The following is a 15809-nucleotide window of genomic DNA, read 5'->3' as shown; positions in this document are numbered from 1 at the left end:
ATCAAGTAAGATCAAATTCAGTAAATTAAGAGAAACAATGTGTTGGAAAAGCACGATATATCCCAACATCATTTGTGACGACAGCTGCTTCAAGCCAGCTAAAGATACTTGGGGAACCAGATGCGCTCCATGAGTACAAGGGAGAACCTCCAAGATCAAGAAAAGAGTTAGAACCCATCTGTGACACATACCTTGCAAGAGTAACAAAACTAATCAAACTGTAATCTAAACCCTCCCAAATACCATACACAGGAAATGGTTTTGAAACCATCTCATACCTTTTGAGTCTCTTGTGACACTGAAAGGCATGTAACTTAGAAACAAAGTGCAACTGAGGAAATATCCCCCATATACAGAAGAGGAAGGGACATAGTACTTATTATGTGTTTTAATATTTATGTTTTTTTTTAATTTTTGTTTTAATTGACATGATTAATTTCTATTGTCTGTTGATGACATCAAATTTCTGCTGATTATAAGGCAGCTCTGACTCCCCTGCAGAGTTGAAAAAGGCAGGATATAAAAATAGTATATAAATAAATAAACTATCACCTCAGAAGTGGAGCATGACAAAGACTGCCCAGTGCCTACAGTGGTTCCTGCCAAACCTGGAACTGATGTGTATGTGTACCTGACAGATTCAAGACACAGAAATCTCTAAAGTACATAGTTAGATACCAAGACTTGGGGTGGGGGAGAACTGCAGTGAATATGGCATGGGAAAATCTCATTCTGGTTTTGCAGTACAAGAGAGTATATTTGCCTGCTGTGCTTTCATCACTCTTGGAACCATTATAGACTGAACACCAGACTACAGTTGGATAAACAATTACTGTATCTGATCTCTATAAAATAGCCTTAGATGACAAGAAGAGGAAGCGAGACTATCATGAATAGCAAGAGTCAAAACACACAGAATTCAGAATTAAACCACCTATCCAGAAAAAAATATTGCCCAACACTCCTTGACTTGACCTCTTTGTGTAGACAAAACTGCATGGTTAAATGCTTATTGATGTGCATTTACTGGGGAGGGGGGGAGAGACAGAGCTGGATACATTTCAGAAAATTCAAAAATATTCTAAATAATTTTACTGAATTTAAAGTGCTTGGTTTACACATTATATTCAAACACATTCAAAGCTTAACATAATAACAACAACAGCAACAGCAACAACAACAACAACTTTATTTTTGTACGGCGCCACCATCTCCCCAAGGGATACTCGGGGTGGCTTACATGGGGACTAGCCCGATCACAGATTATAACAACAGCATTAAAATTAATCATAGACACAAGTAACAACATCATAAAAAGAATAACATTGCTGAAAAACAGAATCAGAGCAGGGAACCGGGCTCGGGTAAGTAGAGCCGAGAGGAAGTGCAAAAGTGTTAATCTAGAGGGAATACCTCTGGCCATAAAGTGTCGAGATTAGAGGGGGTAGGCAGAACTAAAGTGCAGGTACATAGGCAAGATCCAGCCAATTCTCTGGTGAGCTGCCTAATCAAAGGCACAATGGAATATTCCAGTTTTCAAGTCCTTATGAAAGGTGGACAAAATGGGTGCTTGTCTGATCTCCTTAGGAAGGGAGTTCCAGAGCTGGGGAGCCACCACCAGGAAGGCCTTCTCCCTTGTCCCCAACTCTGCAGAAGGCTTCCCTCCCCCTTAAGGTGGTTAAAGGAAAGGCATCCATGGCAACAGTTATGGTGCTAGCCTCTGGCCAACTACTAGCCGAAGGAGGGGAATGGGAGGAGGAAGGAGAAGCCGAATAGTTGCTAGGAAGCGACAACCATCTGCTTTAGACACCCGAATGCAGATCAAATCAACCCAGGGCGGATACACACCGGTGAGTTTTAACTGTGACACTGTGCGGGTCAAGGTAGCATTACAAAATCCTGAGATGGGTCTGCGGGTGGAAGCAGACGCATTGCGAGACTGTGGATGCACTAGGTGTTTGATTTCCTTATCTCTAGCTAACCAGATGGGAATAAAAGGCCGACCTCTAAAAACACATGTGGCTTTTTTGCAACTTGATGGGTCCACAGCTAATGGAGACCCTGTAACAGAAAAGTCTATTTAGAAATGCAGATTGGCTCCCACTGGGAGTCCTTACGGTTTTTAATTTCTTCTATGGCACACCAGCCTATTATTTTAGGGGTCCCTTGGCTAACAGTGGCAAAAACCCCTGATTGACTGGGAATCCAAAACTTTTACCTTCCATGATGGAAGTTGTAGTTTTAAGAGGCCATCACAAATGGTCCGAATAATAGAGAAAGACAATGTGGTGGCTGCCACATCCCAAGACATGCCTTTAGACAAAATACCCAGTGTATATCACAACTTCGCAGACATGTTCAGCGAACAGGAGTGTGACCAACTGCCCCCCACAGGAAAACTTACTGTGCAATTGAGATTGAGTCTAAGGCCAAACTGTCAAGCCCCAAGCTATATGCTATGTCTGAGCCAGAAAAAAAAGCATTGAGGAAGTTCACTGACAAAAACCTAGCCAGGGGCTTTATTGAGCAAGCCAACTCTTCCATGGCTGCCCCTCTTCTGCCCCAAGGCGGACGGTAGTCTGAGATTATGTGTTGATTACTAGGGCTTAAATGCAATCTGTACTACTAATAAATACCCCCTTCCGCTGCTGAAAGACATGCTGGCTCAGTTAGGGGAGGCACAAGTGTTCACCAAACTGGACTTATGTGAAGCATTTTATAGGATTAGAATTCGCCCGAAGATGGCTGGAAAACAGCGGACTACTGTTTTCTCCCGACAACAGATGGGCCTGATGGTGCAGACCTGCTCCCATAAACAAAGTAGGGTGGTCCCTGCCATCTCCCCAGTCGAACTTGCAAATGAGCTAAGAGACGCAGTTACAACTGACTCCAGTCTCATAAAGACAGACCAGGGGGATTTGTGGACATATGGGTTAAGGTTTTACATCCCCCTGACTCTTCCGTCTTGGCCCAATCTCATGATGTCAAGATCTCAAGACATTTTGGGTTCACAAAAACCCTAAAGTTGCTTTCCGGCCAGTTTTGGTGGCCCACGATCCGCAAGGATGTCAAAGACTATTTGCAAGAGTGTACCACTTATGCTAAGGCCAAACAGAAAGTGGGCAAGCCCACTGGATTATTACAGTCAGTGACAAATTCAACTAAACCATGGACTCAAATAGCAATGGACTTCATTGTCGATTTGCCTGACAGTAATGGATACAATAACATTTGGACTATAATTGACTTGTTCTCTAAACAGGGACATTTTGTGCCCCTCAAGCAACTCCCTTCCACACTAGAACTGGCTAAATTGTTTGTTCACCATATCTTCTGGCTTCATGGGTACCCAGACTGATTAAAGATAAAGATGGAAAACAGTGCATGAGAATGGAGGATAAAATACTAATTTTTCAGGAATTCTATCAGGAGCTATATACAGCAAATGAAGCCCCTAGAAAGAAAGTTGAAGAGTATATAGATAAACATTGTGAAATAAAGATCCAAGAAACAAATTAATTATGGAATATCAGAGAAAGAGATTGAGGAAATTATAGACAATTTAAAACCTGGAAAGACCCCAGGGTTGGATGGGTTGGGACCAGAATATTACAAAAAATTCAAAACATTATTGATATCTACTCACATTTGCATGTTTTCAAACTGATAGGTTGGTAGAAGCTGGAGCTAACAGCGGGAGCTCACGCTGCTGCCTGGATTTGAACCTGTGACCTTTCAGTTAGCAAGTTCAGCATCTCAGCTGTTTAACCCACTGCGCCACCAGGGGCACCAGGGGTTAAAGTACAGGGGCTGTACTTTAACTCTTTTTAAAAATAAAGAATCATCCCTTTCTGTGAGTAGAGCAGCAAAAGAAAAAAATATTATCCATTCTGGGAGAATCTATACAAAACACTGCAGGAATCTATACAAAATACTGATTGATAACTGTCAAATAGAGGGAGAAAATGTGGAGGCAGTGATAGACTTTGTATTTCTAGATACAAAGATTACGGCAGACACAGACTACAGTCAGGAAATCAGAAGATGTTTACTTCTTGGGAGGAGAACTATGACCAATCTCAATAAAATAGTGAAGAGTAAAGACATCACACTGGCAACGAAGATCCACACAGTCAAAGCGATGGTATTCCCCATTGTAATCTATGGATGTGAGAGCTGGACCATAAAGAAGGCTGAGTGAAGGAAGATAGACACTTTTGAAATGTGGTGCTGGAGGAAAATTCTGAGAGTACCTTGGACTGCGAGAAGATCCAATCAGTCGATACTGCAGGAAATAAAGCCCAACTGCTCATTGGAGGAAAGGATATTAGAGACAAAGATGAAGTAATTTGGCAACATAATGGGAAGACAGGAAAGCTTAGAGAAGACAATGATGCTGGGGAAAATGGAAGGAAAAAGAAAGAGGGGCCAACCAAGAGCAAAATGGATGGGTGGTATCCTTGAAGTGACTGGCTTGACTCTGAAGGTGTTGGGGGTGGCCATGACCGACAGGGAGCTCTGGCATGGGCTGGTCCATGAGGTCACGAAGAGTCAGAAGCAACTGAATAAATAAACAACAACTATACAAAACAATGGCCACCTCTAATCTCGCCACTGTAGCGACACTTCTGGCCTTTTTGAATGTGTGGGCAGGGAAATGGCACTGGTGTCCAGCGGTGGCTGACCCCCTGAGATGGCATTGGTACTTTCATCTCCCCACAGAATGACCCTTGACATATCCACAGTGCACAATTTTTGATCCCAAAACCTGCTCTCAACCTATACATGAGATGGGGGGGGGGGGGTTGTCCATGAATATATGGTACACTGCCATAATAAATCAAAGATCTGTGTTTCTTGAGCCTTCCTTCAACATTTTCCCAATTCTGATATTGCTAAAAAAAAAACCCTTCCAACTAGACAGTGGTCAGACAAGTGTAGGTAATTAGAAAAATACTTTGTTAGAAGGTGCTTCTCTGTCAAAGACTCCTCTTTCATGAATGTTGGCCTCTCCCAAAATCTGAATGAATCTATTGGAAGACTAATTATAATAATGCAAACAGAGACATATTCCAGTGTCCAGAAAAACAATGCCTATCTTCTCCTGGAGCCATTAAACACCAATTATGCTATTGTAATTGTCAATCCTTGCATGAACAATTTTCTCTTCCCACTTTACATCTGAATTTATTGAATTGCTTAATAACATAAAAGCAAAAACAAGACATATGTTCTAGCAATAATTAGAGTAAAGTCTAATGTGTGTAAATACAGGCAGTGGTAAATTAATTAAATTTAATTAATTATATTATCTTTGCTAGTTGAAGTTAGCAGGGAGTCCAGACCAAAAAATAAAGAGGAGATACATGCAGGCTAAGCCTGACTTCCTTCATATTTGATCTGTTAATTCAGAGCAAATATTGCCAAAACTAAGTTTCAAACTATTGTATTAAACTGTGAGAGACTGCACACCAAAAGTAAATAAATATAAATAAGAGAAATAAAAGAAAATATTATATTGGGCTAGGTTGTATGTTTATTTTCCTTTCTTTGAGGAACACTTCCAGAGCAGAGGAAGAAGCCAATGGAAGAAGCCAGTAAACATTGTGATACGGTAACAGCCCCCATGTGCACAGAAGGAAGTCCTACTGATTTAACTGCTGTGTCAGTACATAGAGCATTGCGCTCTCAAGATTGCAGACCAACTAGAACAGGCATGGGCAAACATTTTTGCCTTGCGCCTGCATTGTGCGCCCAATCAAGAGGGCCGGGCCAGGAGGGAGGGCGGCCAAGCATGTGCTGGATGGGACGTGCCTGGCTGGGGCTAGGAGGGGGCTCCTTATGCTGGGAGGAAAATGAGACATATGGCAACTGCCCCAATCTTCCTCCCTGATCTTCCTCCCACAATCCTCTCAGCATTATGCCAGGAGGAGGGTGAGACAGGCAATGGCCAAGAGCGCTCCAGAGGGCTCTTAGCCGCTGCGTGCCTTCTTTGAGCTGTCCTCTTGGTATAAGGATGGGGCCATTTGCACATTTACAACAGGAGGAGGGCAAGACATGTGGTGGCTGAGAGCACTCAAAGGGCCTTCCTTCCCTCTCCTTTCTGTATAAGGATGTGGTGGGCCACTGTGGTCTAATGCCGAGAAGACAAGGAAAATGAAGAGGGCCTGAAGTAAGCACCGAGGGCTGCATCTGATCCCCCCCCCCCCCCCCCGGCCTTACTTTGTCCATGCCTGAACTAGAAGTTAGCAACTATGTAACTGGAATATACAGAATATTGGGGTTTTTTTTTTAAAAAAAAAGAATAACCCAGGGACTTTTCTGAATGCCCTAACTTAAATGAAGGATTTATGAAAACATAATTAAGAATAAAGCTTTTTGAAGTGTGTGATGAGTGTTTCTATGTCAAACTAATGATACTGTAGGGGGGGGGGGTTGTTCAGCATTCTTAATGTTATTGGACTGCAACTCCTAGCATTTCTTACCACTGGCTATGCTGACATGTAGCTGGGAGTTGGGGGTCCAATGACATTTGGAGGACCATATTATTTTATTGGGAGGAAATAACATACAGCACAGGAGACGTGAACCAAAGCCTTACTTCTGAGTAAATATGTTATAGCTATGCAAGTGTAAAAACCTGATTCTTTTCCCTAGCCACTTTCAAACTCAACCTTTATTTCTGATTGTTAAGACCAAGCTAGAAAACTGCTGAATTTCATTACATCACCAATATATTTGCTCCTTCAAATGTCTGTCAGAGGTTTATTTGATTCATTAATTCTGTTGCTTCAAACTGAGAAGGGAAGGCACCAGTTAAAAGGGGCTAAGTTTTCCTACTGAAGCAAATTGTTGCTGATTATATTGTTGCCATTATATTCAATCAGTTTTTACTCAATGTTGAGTCAAAGCTGTCCACATTGTGAAAGTTGCATTTTATGTGCAACTTGATTTCATTTCAAATTTTAAAAACAAAATAAATTATGAGTAACAGAGCTGAAGTCTTATAGCCAGATTTTCTCCCCTCCCCATATATAGTTTATTCAAGAGTAAGCATTAAAGTGTTGAGTGAGTTATCTTTTTTGCTTCATAACCTTGGGAGAAAGAATTTACTTTTCAAGATACAAATGGCTGCAGAAACACACAGCAAGAATTAATCATTTCTCTTCTGCTACCTTTCAAAGCTGTTTGGTGCTCTTCAGTTATTGAGAAAGCTTCAGGGCTCTTCATCATTTTCCAAACTTGCTATTGAAGGTTCATGTACTACCACGAGCATTGACTTCTGTTCTATGCCAGGTAAAGGTTAACCTGTTGAGTGGTTACTCAGAAATAAATGCAGGAATATACGAAGCATTTCAGTATCGATGGTGCTGTTGTGGTCATGGATGAATCATTAGGCCATTCTTTACATTTTCAAAAGATGTCTTACAACTGCTATTTCCCCAGCATTTTTTTTTTTTTTTTTGCAAAACATGAAATATATTTTTATTTGAATTATCTGCACAGATAAGATTAAAAAATATTACTACATAATTTGGATCACATTTACACAGCAGTCAACCTGACAGAAAGTCAGGCCAGTTGTCTGTGTCTTTTCACAAAAGTTTCCAAGATCTTCATCATAGGCCACATCTTTCTGAAACTGTGGATGCTAGAAATAAAAGCTGAGAATTTCTGCATGCCAAACATATGCACTATTAGTAAGCAATGGATTCTGCCCCCAGGAGATAGCATTTTACAAAGCTCTTTCTCTTAGGTGATCCCTCGTAGCTCAAGGATGATGGTCCTCCAAGTGTAGCATCTTGGTGGTGGGTCCATAGGTGGCTGTAGAACCCTATTCTTGATCCGGATGTTCTCCTGCAGTGAGGACATTGGTTTCCAGGTGGAAGGCTGTCCTGGAAAGGGTTGGCTTGACAGGCTTTCCTCTGGGCACGCTTCTCCCTTTCACCCTCCATTCATGCCTCTTTGAATTCTGCAGCACAGGTGGTCACAGCTGACCTCCAGTTAGAGCACTCAAGGGCCAGGGCTTCCCAGTTCTCCATGTCTATGCCACAATTTTTTAAATTGGCTTTAAGCCCATCTTTAAAAAAAAATCCTGTCCACCAACATTCCGCTTCCCGTTCTTGAGTTGGGAGCATAGTTCGGATACAGTGATTGGGCATTCAGACAACGTGGCCAGTCCAGCTGAGTTGATGGTGTAGGAGCATTGCTTCAATGCTGGTGGTGTTTGCTTCTTCCAGCACACTGACATTTGTTCACCTGTCTTCCCATGAGATTTGCAGGATTTTTCCAAGGCAACGCTGATGGAATCATTCCAGCCTTGAGTTGAGTGTGACATCTGTAGACGTTCCATGTTTTGTAGGCGTATAGCAGGGCTGGGAGGACAATAGCTTTATAAACAAGCACCTTTATTTTTTGTCCTTCAAGTCTGGTTCCATCTGATGGGAGTAGAAGGTGTATACCATGATTTCTTGGTCCATAGATGACCTTTGTGGCTTTCAAAAATCCCTGAGCATCATGGGTATCTGCAAAGTGTTGGATTTCTTCAGCCTTCTTTGACCACCAGATGTTCTTGAGTTCTCTGGTCCTTCTTTGAACCTCAGCTTTTGCACTAGCATAGATATTTTTTCTTAGCACCGCAGTTGGTATCTCTCTGCCATGTTTGGAAGGCTTTTCTTTTCTTATCAATTACAAAGCAAGCACACTACAAAGCATGTTCTGGATTTCTTTTCACAACAAGTTGTCACTTCACATGGAATGGGTAGAGACCTGAGTAGAAATATGTAACACAATTCAGGCCCCACTGCTTTGGCTCAATACACTATACATGGAAGCCTAAGAGACTATCTCCCCACTCCCCTCAATGTACATTTTAACTAATGATATTGGGAATGAGTAGCCATTTCACAAACTGTCAGCGTGAGCTACTATGGCATTCCATATGTGTGAAGGGGTTGAACTGGATGGCCCTTATGGTCTCTTCAACTCTATGATTCTGTGACTCCCATAATCTCTAACTATTGGTTATGGTGTCTATGGCTGACGGATGTTTAATTACAGTACTCTCTCTTATCCAACATAAATGGGCCAGCGGAACGTTGGATAAGTGAAAATGTTGGATAATAAGGAGGGATTAAGGAAAAGTCTATTAAACATCAAATTACTTTATGATTTTACAAATTAAGCACCAAAGCATCAATTTACAACAAATTGACAGAAAAAGCAGTTTGCTACATGGTAACATTATGTAGTAATTACTGTATTTACATATTTAGCACAAAAACATCACAATGTGCTGAAACAGCTGTGGATCCAGGCTGCGTTGGGTAATACAGAACCATTGGATGAGTGAAGGTTGGGTAAGAGAGACTCTACTGTAATTGTAATTATTTGTGTTTAATATATGTGTGTATGGCATGAGATTGCTCCCTGTTGAAAGGCTGACGTGAGCCCCCTTTGTATTATATGGTAAATAAATAAATACTTTAATGTACTATTTTTCCTTCATTCCTTTGCTCTTGGAATAAAATGCAAGAAATTGTTGAGGAAAGACAAAATCATAACAGAAAAGCCCTATTTTTATCTATTAGTGACATCTAAAGAAATAGTGTTTATTTACAGAGACACCAGGATTTCTTGGAAATTTATCAGTTATTTAGGAGAAATACATCATGGCAAGGCAAGCTATTCCTGAAAGATAATTGCCTAGCACTAGTTCTTGCACATGCAGAGTTTAGAACGTTAAATTAAACTCTGACTTTGCAAAGGCCAAGGCCTGTGTAATTTGACATTTTCTGGAACACGACCCATAATCTTCTTCAGTTCTCTCAGTGATGTGGCATATGGACCACACTTTCACAAGCAAACCCTGTTGTAGCAAGTGTTTCCAGAACACAATTTTAAAAGCGGTTTTAAAGTGTTCCTGTTGCACTTAGCTAATTTAAACTCTTTTAAAAAAATGATTCTACACTTAACCCCTTTATGGTCTCTGAGAACTGAATTCTGAGTGCACCCTCTCAATCTTCCCTCTAATACACTCCTCCAAGCTACTTTCTTTCATTAAGTTTTTAGCTTAACCCCTAATACTTCTCCCTAGTGGGTAGCAGAACTTGTTCATATGCCACATTTTAGATTAAAAACTTCTGTGAGGCATTTGCAATTATGCCACTTTGTAAAGCTCACTTTAGATCAAGTAAACTATATAAACAATTGCTGCATAGTGCATGACATGGGATCTACAAGAGATGCATTTAGAATATTGACACACATAAAAAGAAGGCAAGATTTTACAAAAGGTTTTGGTCTGCCTGACAGCTATGGTGAATGCTGTCACTTTAACAAGGATATCAACTGTTCCAAGGACAGTAGACTTAACTGCTATTTTTACCGAAGCCTTCTTACAACTGTCAGCTCATAAGACCAGCACAACAGTAAGCTTAAACACTCCTTTCTGTGCTTGTTCATAATCTCTGCCCTTTCCTCAACACAACTTCACCACCAATCCTTGATTATATATCTTCCCAACATTGCATCAGGTTGCTACTGGGCACAATATGTCAGACTGGTCCCATAGTGGGTCTGCTTTAAAGGTTTTCTACAAAATCTAAGGTTGTTTTAATTAATCAGTGGGAGGACCATCTGCCCTGAACAGTCTTTGTAGAAGGGGAAAGCACTGTCTTCACTCCCTCCGCCTTTCTCCCTGGGAGCAAAGCAAAATAACACACATTAATTATTAATGGCAACGCGAAAACCTTAATCAGTTAAATATGCCAAAAGCAAATTGCCCCTTGTTGATATTCAGAGGCATTTATTCTACCACTCTCATGGAACAGAGGCCAGCTATCTAATTTTCCAAGTTCCAAAAAAAGTTCAACTTAAGGAGAAAGAAAAAGCATTAGTGACATTTTATTCAAAGCAAGGATACATTGGGCATATATTTCTTGTGCTTCCTCCATGTACCTCTGAACATTTCCACAGACACATAGCTTTTTGCAAGCACCATTTCAGCATTTTTTGAAATAGCTACAAATACAAACTGACAACACATTCAGAAACCATGCACAAGGATCTCAGGTTGCACATGCCAGTCACCCTAACTAACTGATCAGTTTCCATCTCCACCCCCATGCAGTGCTATAGATCAGCATAGTGTTGCACTATTTTTACACAGCCATTCTTAGCTTAAGCCTTTGCCAGAAACTACAAGTACAGACCTTGCTGCATTTATGTTGTGATAAATTCAGAGATCTGCTTCAATAAACAAATATATGATAAGATTACTCTAATTCTTAATTTTCAGAATGGGTTTTCCAATAAATTCAGAATAATAAAAAAACACACGACCTGTATACTGAAAACACCAGTGTTGAATAGAGGTAGTTTTGTGTGTGTGTGTGTGTGTGCGTGTATGCATGTTTGTGTGTCAGGAGCGACTTGAGAAACTGCAGGTAGTTATATTCCATCATTCTATAAATTTAGAGATACAACAAATATTATGAATTATTTTAAATAGATCATGAACGTTGTGCGAAGTAAACAAGGTACAAAAACCAAAAAATAAATGGTCTCAGCAAATGAGACAATCTTAGTTCATAGCAAATTTGGGACATACCAAAGAGGATACAACAAAAGCAAATGGGGAAGAGTTGTAACAGTCTGGCTTTAGCTTATAAAACCCTAAATGGTTCTGGCCCAGCTTATCTGTCCTATATCTCCCTTTATGAACCAGTTTGAGCATTAAAATCTGCCAGATAGGTCCTGCTCTCGGTCCCACCACCTTCACAGGTGCAACTGGTAGGGACAAGGGACAGTGCCTTCTCGGTGGTGGCCCCTCGGCCATGGAACTCTCTCCCCAGTAAGATCGGATCAGCCTCCTCCCTCCTAGTATTTAGGATAAAAGTTATAACTTGGCTGTATAAGCAGCCATTTGGTGAGTGATAGAATTGTAGCATAATATTTTATTATGATAGATACAAATAAAGCAACCCAACAATGACTATGGGACTAGTGCAATGCTCAATGTTTTTTACAATATTGTATTTACAACAGAGTAAAACATAGGATAATTTTTATTCTTATTCTTTACCCTGCCACCATCCCTGAAATTCAACTTAGAACTAGACTGTCACTGAGTCTGGAGCGTCTACATACGTAATGAACAGTCATTTATACACCAAATCTGTATGATCTGGAGCAAGACCATCATTTTTTTGCCAACAATGCTGCAGATTAAGCTAAATAACATCCTATCGATTTCAAAGGAGCCAAAGATTTAGGAATTTAAGTCGGGATCCAGACCCCTGTATCTTCTTGCTTAATTCATTTTACAGCCATCTAAGTCAATGGCCATCAACACGTTTCTGATATATTTGTTATAAAGTACATTTTTTCATCATTAACAATTTCCAGAATGGCAGACTGAGACTCTACACAAACACACACACACATATAAGTCAACAGTCTCTGCCTTCAAGTCACCTATTGACAGATGACAACCCCATGAACTTCCTAGGAATTTCTTGTGCAAGGAATGTTCAGAAATGGTATTGCCAGTTCATTCCTTTAAAATATAGCCTATAGCACCTGGCATTTGTTGGTAGTCCCTCATCCAAGTAAAGCCAGGGCTGACCCTGCTTAGGATCCAAGATCAGGATCTGGTGTTTTAAAAGTGTTTCACTACATGTTCCACTTATAAGTTTGAATTCTACCTGTTTTGAATCCTGGCCAAGTAATATGAGTGAAGATGAAAAGTTTTCTTCATTCACACAACCAAGAAGGTGTTTGCAAACTTTTCACTGCTGTGTGGTTTTGATGTTGCGCCTTTTGAAAACAAATGATGTTTTAATAGCATGACTTGTTTGAACTTTTCTACCATCAAGTTGGGTGGATTTTTAGCCTTCTATTAAGCTCCTTTGGGGGCCCATGTCATGAGAAAGGTTGGATAACTAATAAACCTGTAAACAATATCAATTAATGTATTGTCGAAGGCTTTCATAGCCAGAATCACTGGGTTGTTGTAGGTTTTTTCGGTGGAACGTCAGGAGGGAATGCCTAGAACATGGCCATATAGCCCGAAAAAACCTACAACAACCCAATATCAATTAAGCCCACCAATTTACCAGCCACTTAGATCAAATGTCAAACTCAAGGCCAAAAGGCCAAACCTGGCCCACCATATCACTTCATGTAGCCCTCCAGATGCTGGATTACCCATCATTAGATATCATGACTGGAGCTGATGGGAGTTGTGATGCAGTAACACCTGCAAGGCTGAAGTTGATTCTGTTTCGTCAGTTGGGCTTGAATTTAGATGCAAGGCTTGTGGGCGTGATGCCAGACTTTTAAAAATTCCCTTTCCCCAGCCTCAGAGTCACAAGGGCAGTTGGGCTGCAACTCCCAGTATCCCCAGTCTGCATGGTGGTAGAAAATCCAAAGTAATGGGAGTTGTCGATCCTTACCTGTGGAGGGCCTTGCCAGCAGGGACACGAGCTCTCCGAGATTTACTATCCTTCCATAGAGCTTGTAAAACTTATTTATTTAGGCTGGCATTTGAACCTTGCTGATTGAATTTTTACTTGATTTAATGTTACATATTACATGTGTATATTGTGAACTGCTCCAAGGCTTTGGGGAGTGGTGGTATATAAAATTGATTAATCTATATAAATAAAAATGTATTGAAGGTATTGATGTATCGATGTATTCTAAGAAAACCAATAAAAATATTTTTTTTAATGTAATGTTCGTTTGTGGGATTAACAGAACTCAAAAACCACTGGACGAATTGGCGCCAAATTTGGACACAAGACACCTAACAACCCAATAAATGTATGTCCTTCACTCAAAAAAAATAATGATTTTGTCATTTGGGAGTTGTAAGTGCTGGGATTTATAGTTCACCTGCAATCAAAGAACATTCTGAGCCCCACCAATAATGGAATTGAACCAAACTTGGCACACAGTTCTCCCATGACCAACAGAAAACACCTTTGGTTTTGGAGTTGTAGTTCACCTACATCCAGAGAGCACTGTGGACTCAAACAATGATGGATCTGGACCAAACGCTACACGAATACTCAATATCCCCAAATGTGAACAGTGGTGGAGTTTGGGGAAAATAGAATCTTGACATTTGGGAGTTGTAGTTGCTGGGATTTGTAGCTCACCTACAATCACAGATCATTCTGAACCCCACCAATGATAGAATTGGGCCAAACCTCCCACAAAGAACCCTCATGACCACCAGAGTGGGCCACAGCAATGTGTGGCAGGGGACGGCTAGTAAATAAATAAATAAATAATATCTGAGGACCCCAAATAGGTAATAACTAGATGTAACGCATATAAATCGTTGGCTCTCTGTATCCACAGATCCTTCCTCCATGAATTCAAGGGCACTTTGAAGCCAACCATTAGGCTGATAGGGCCCTGGATGAAAATGGGTTTGGGACCCCTGAGTGATAAAGTGGTCATAAAGTCCGGCGGTGGGGGGGGGGGGGGAGGCGGGACCCTTTCCTGATATCTCTACCGAACCCCAGGCCGTTTCCCTGCGCGGGGCCCTGGCCGGCAGAGCCTTCTCTGGGCCCAGCCTCCACCGGGCCTCGGCGGGGCCCTCCCTTCCTCCCTCCCTTCCTTCCTTCCCCCTTGCGCCCTGTTTCCCCGGTACCTTTTGAGGGGCTTTCAGGAGGCGGTGGACGCCGGGCAGCTGGGTGGCCAGAGGCAGGTCCTGGCGGAAGGGGTAGAGCGGCGGCCGGCTGGGCTCCGGGAAGTTGGTGCTGTTGAAGGGGTCCGTGTCGTCCAGGAACTGCACCCGGCAGAGCAGCGTCGCGGTGGCCATGGCGCCCCGGCAGAAGAAGGAGCCGCCGCAGCATCTAGGCGGAGCGGCCCGGAGAGAAAAACCTCACGCGGGAGGAGGGAAGGACCCGGAAGGGGGGGGGGGCTTTGCCTTCGAGGAAGACCCCCTTCCTTCCTTCCTTCCTTCCTTCCTTCCTTCCTTCCTTCCTTCCTTCCTTCCTTCCTTCCTTCCTTCCTTCCTTCCTTCTCTTTGCCTGAGGAGAGCCCTCGAGAGCCGCGTGCTCCGCTCTCCAAGGAGGGGGTCCAAGGAGGAGAAACTGAGCGGGGAGAGGACGGGGCTCCCGGCTGGGTCAGGGCCAAGGCAAAGCGGCCGCTGCAGTTCCAGTCAGGGAAGCAGCGGCAGGCGGCAGCTTCTTCGCCATTCTCCGCCAGCCAGGCAACCCCAGCCACTCGCCTGCTCGCTCTTTACCCGCAGCGGGACGCGGAGGCGAAAGGGAGGCGCAGCGGTCGCTGCTGGGAATGCGGCGCCTCCGCCTCCTTTCGCGGCCAGCAAAACAATGCGGGTGCGCCCCCTACTGGCGCTAAACTAGGCTCAAAACTTCGAGACTTTTTTGGGGGGGGGGGGGATTATCCGACCCTGCAGATGCCTTTCCCGGCATCCATCCTCCTTCCAACATTATCCTCATCCCCACCCCGCCTTAAGTATTACATGCGTCTTTTTTAAGGGGGGGGGGGCGTTCCCAGCCGCCGCCGCTTTTGATTCGGAAGAAAGAGCCGCTGAGGGGATCAAGTAGGGAAGGACGGTCTTCCCGCCTTTTCTTTGGCACCCGTAGAAAATGGAAGAAGAGAAAGGAGAGCCCAGCGCCCCTCCCCTTCCCCGGGCCACCTTCCTGGGCGCGCGCGCTCTCGCTCTCTGTTTTCATCTCCTGCCTTCCCGGGATGGGAACCAGCTCATGATAATGAAAAGGGGGCAACTCAACATCGTTACCTAATTGAAGTAATTGACTTCAGTTCCA

At 42.6% G+C, this 15809-nt stretch overlaps 1 protein-coding gene across 10 annotated transcripts in view; it reads right to left on the bottom strand.

The window, feature by feature from the left end:
- FHOD3 (formin homology 2 domain containing 3) overlaps positions 1–15293 on the bottom strand; it is a 496353-nt gene extending 481060 nt beyond the window's left edge. For 5 of the 10 annotated variants that reach the window (XM_060781410.2, XM_060781412.2, XM_060781413.2 and 2 more), the window contains exon 1: positions 14666–15293. In XM_060781410.2, the coding sequence (XP_060637393.2) occupies positions 14666–14836 (171 nt within the window). In that variant the 5' untranslated portion in view covers positions 14837–15293. The remainder of the gene's footprint in view (positions 1–14665) is intronic. The other 5 variants (XM_060781417.2, XM_060781414.2, XM_060781418.2 and 2 more) reach the window with 1 other exon arrangement.
- Positions 15294–15809: the final 516 nt, after the last annotated feature.

This window comes from Anolis sagrei, chromosome 6 (assembly GCF_037176765.1).
Source record: "Anolis sagrei isolate rAnoSag1 chromosome 6, rAnoSag1.mat, whole genome shotgun sequence".
In the NCBI taxonomy this organism is placed as follows: Eukaryota; Metazoa; Chordata; class Lepidosauria; order Squamata; family Dactyloidae; genus Anolis; species Anolis sagrei.
This window is presented reverse-complemented; position numbering and strand designations above follow the sequence as displayed.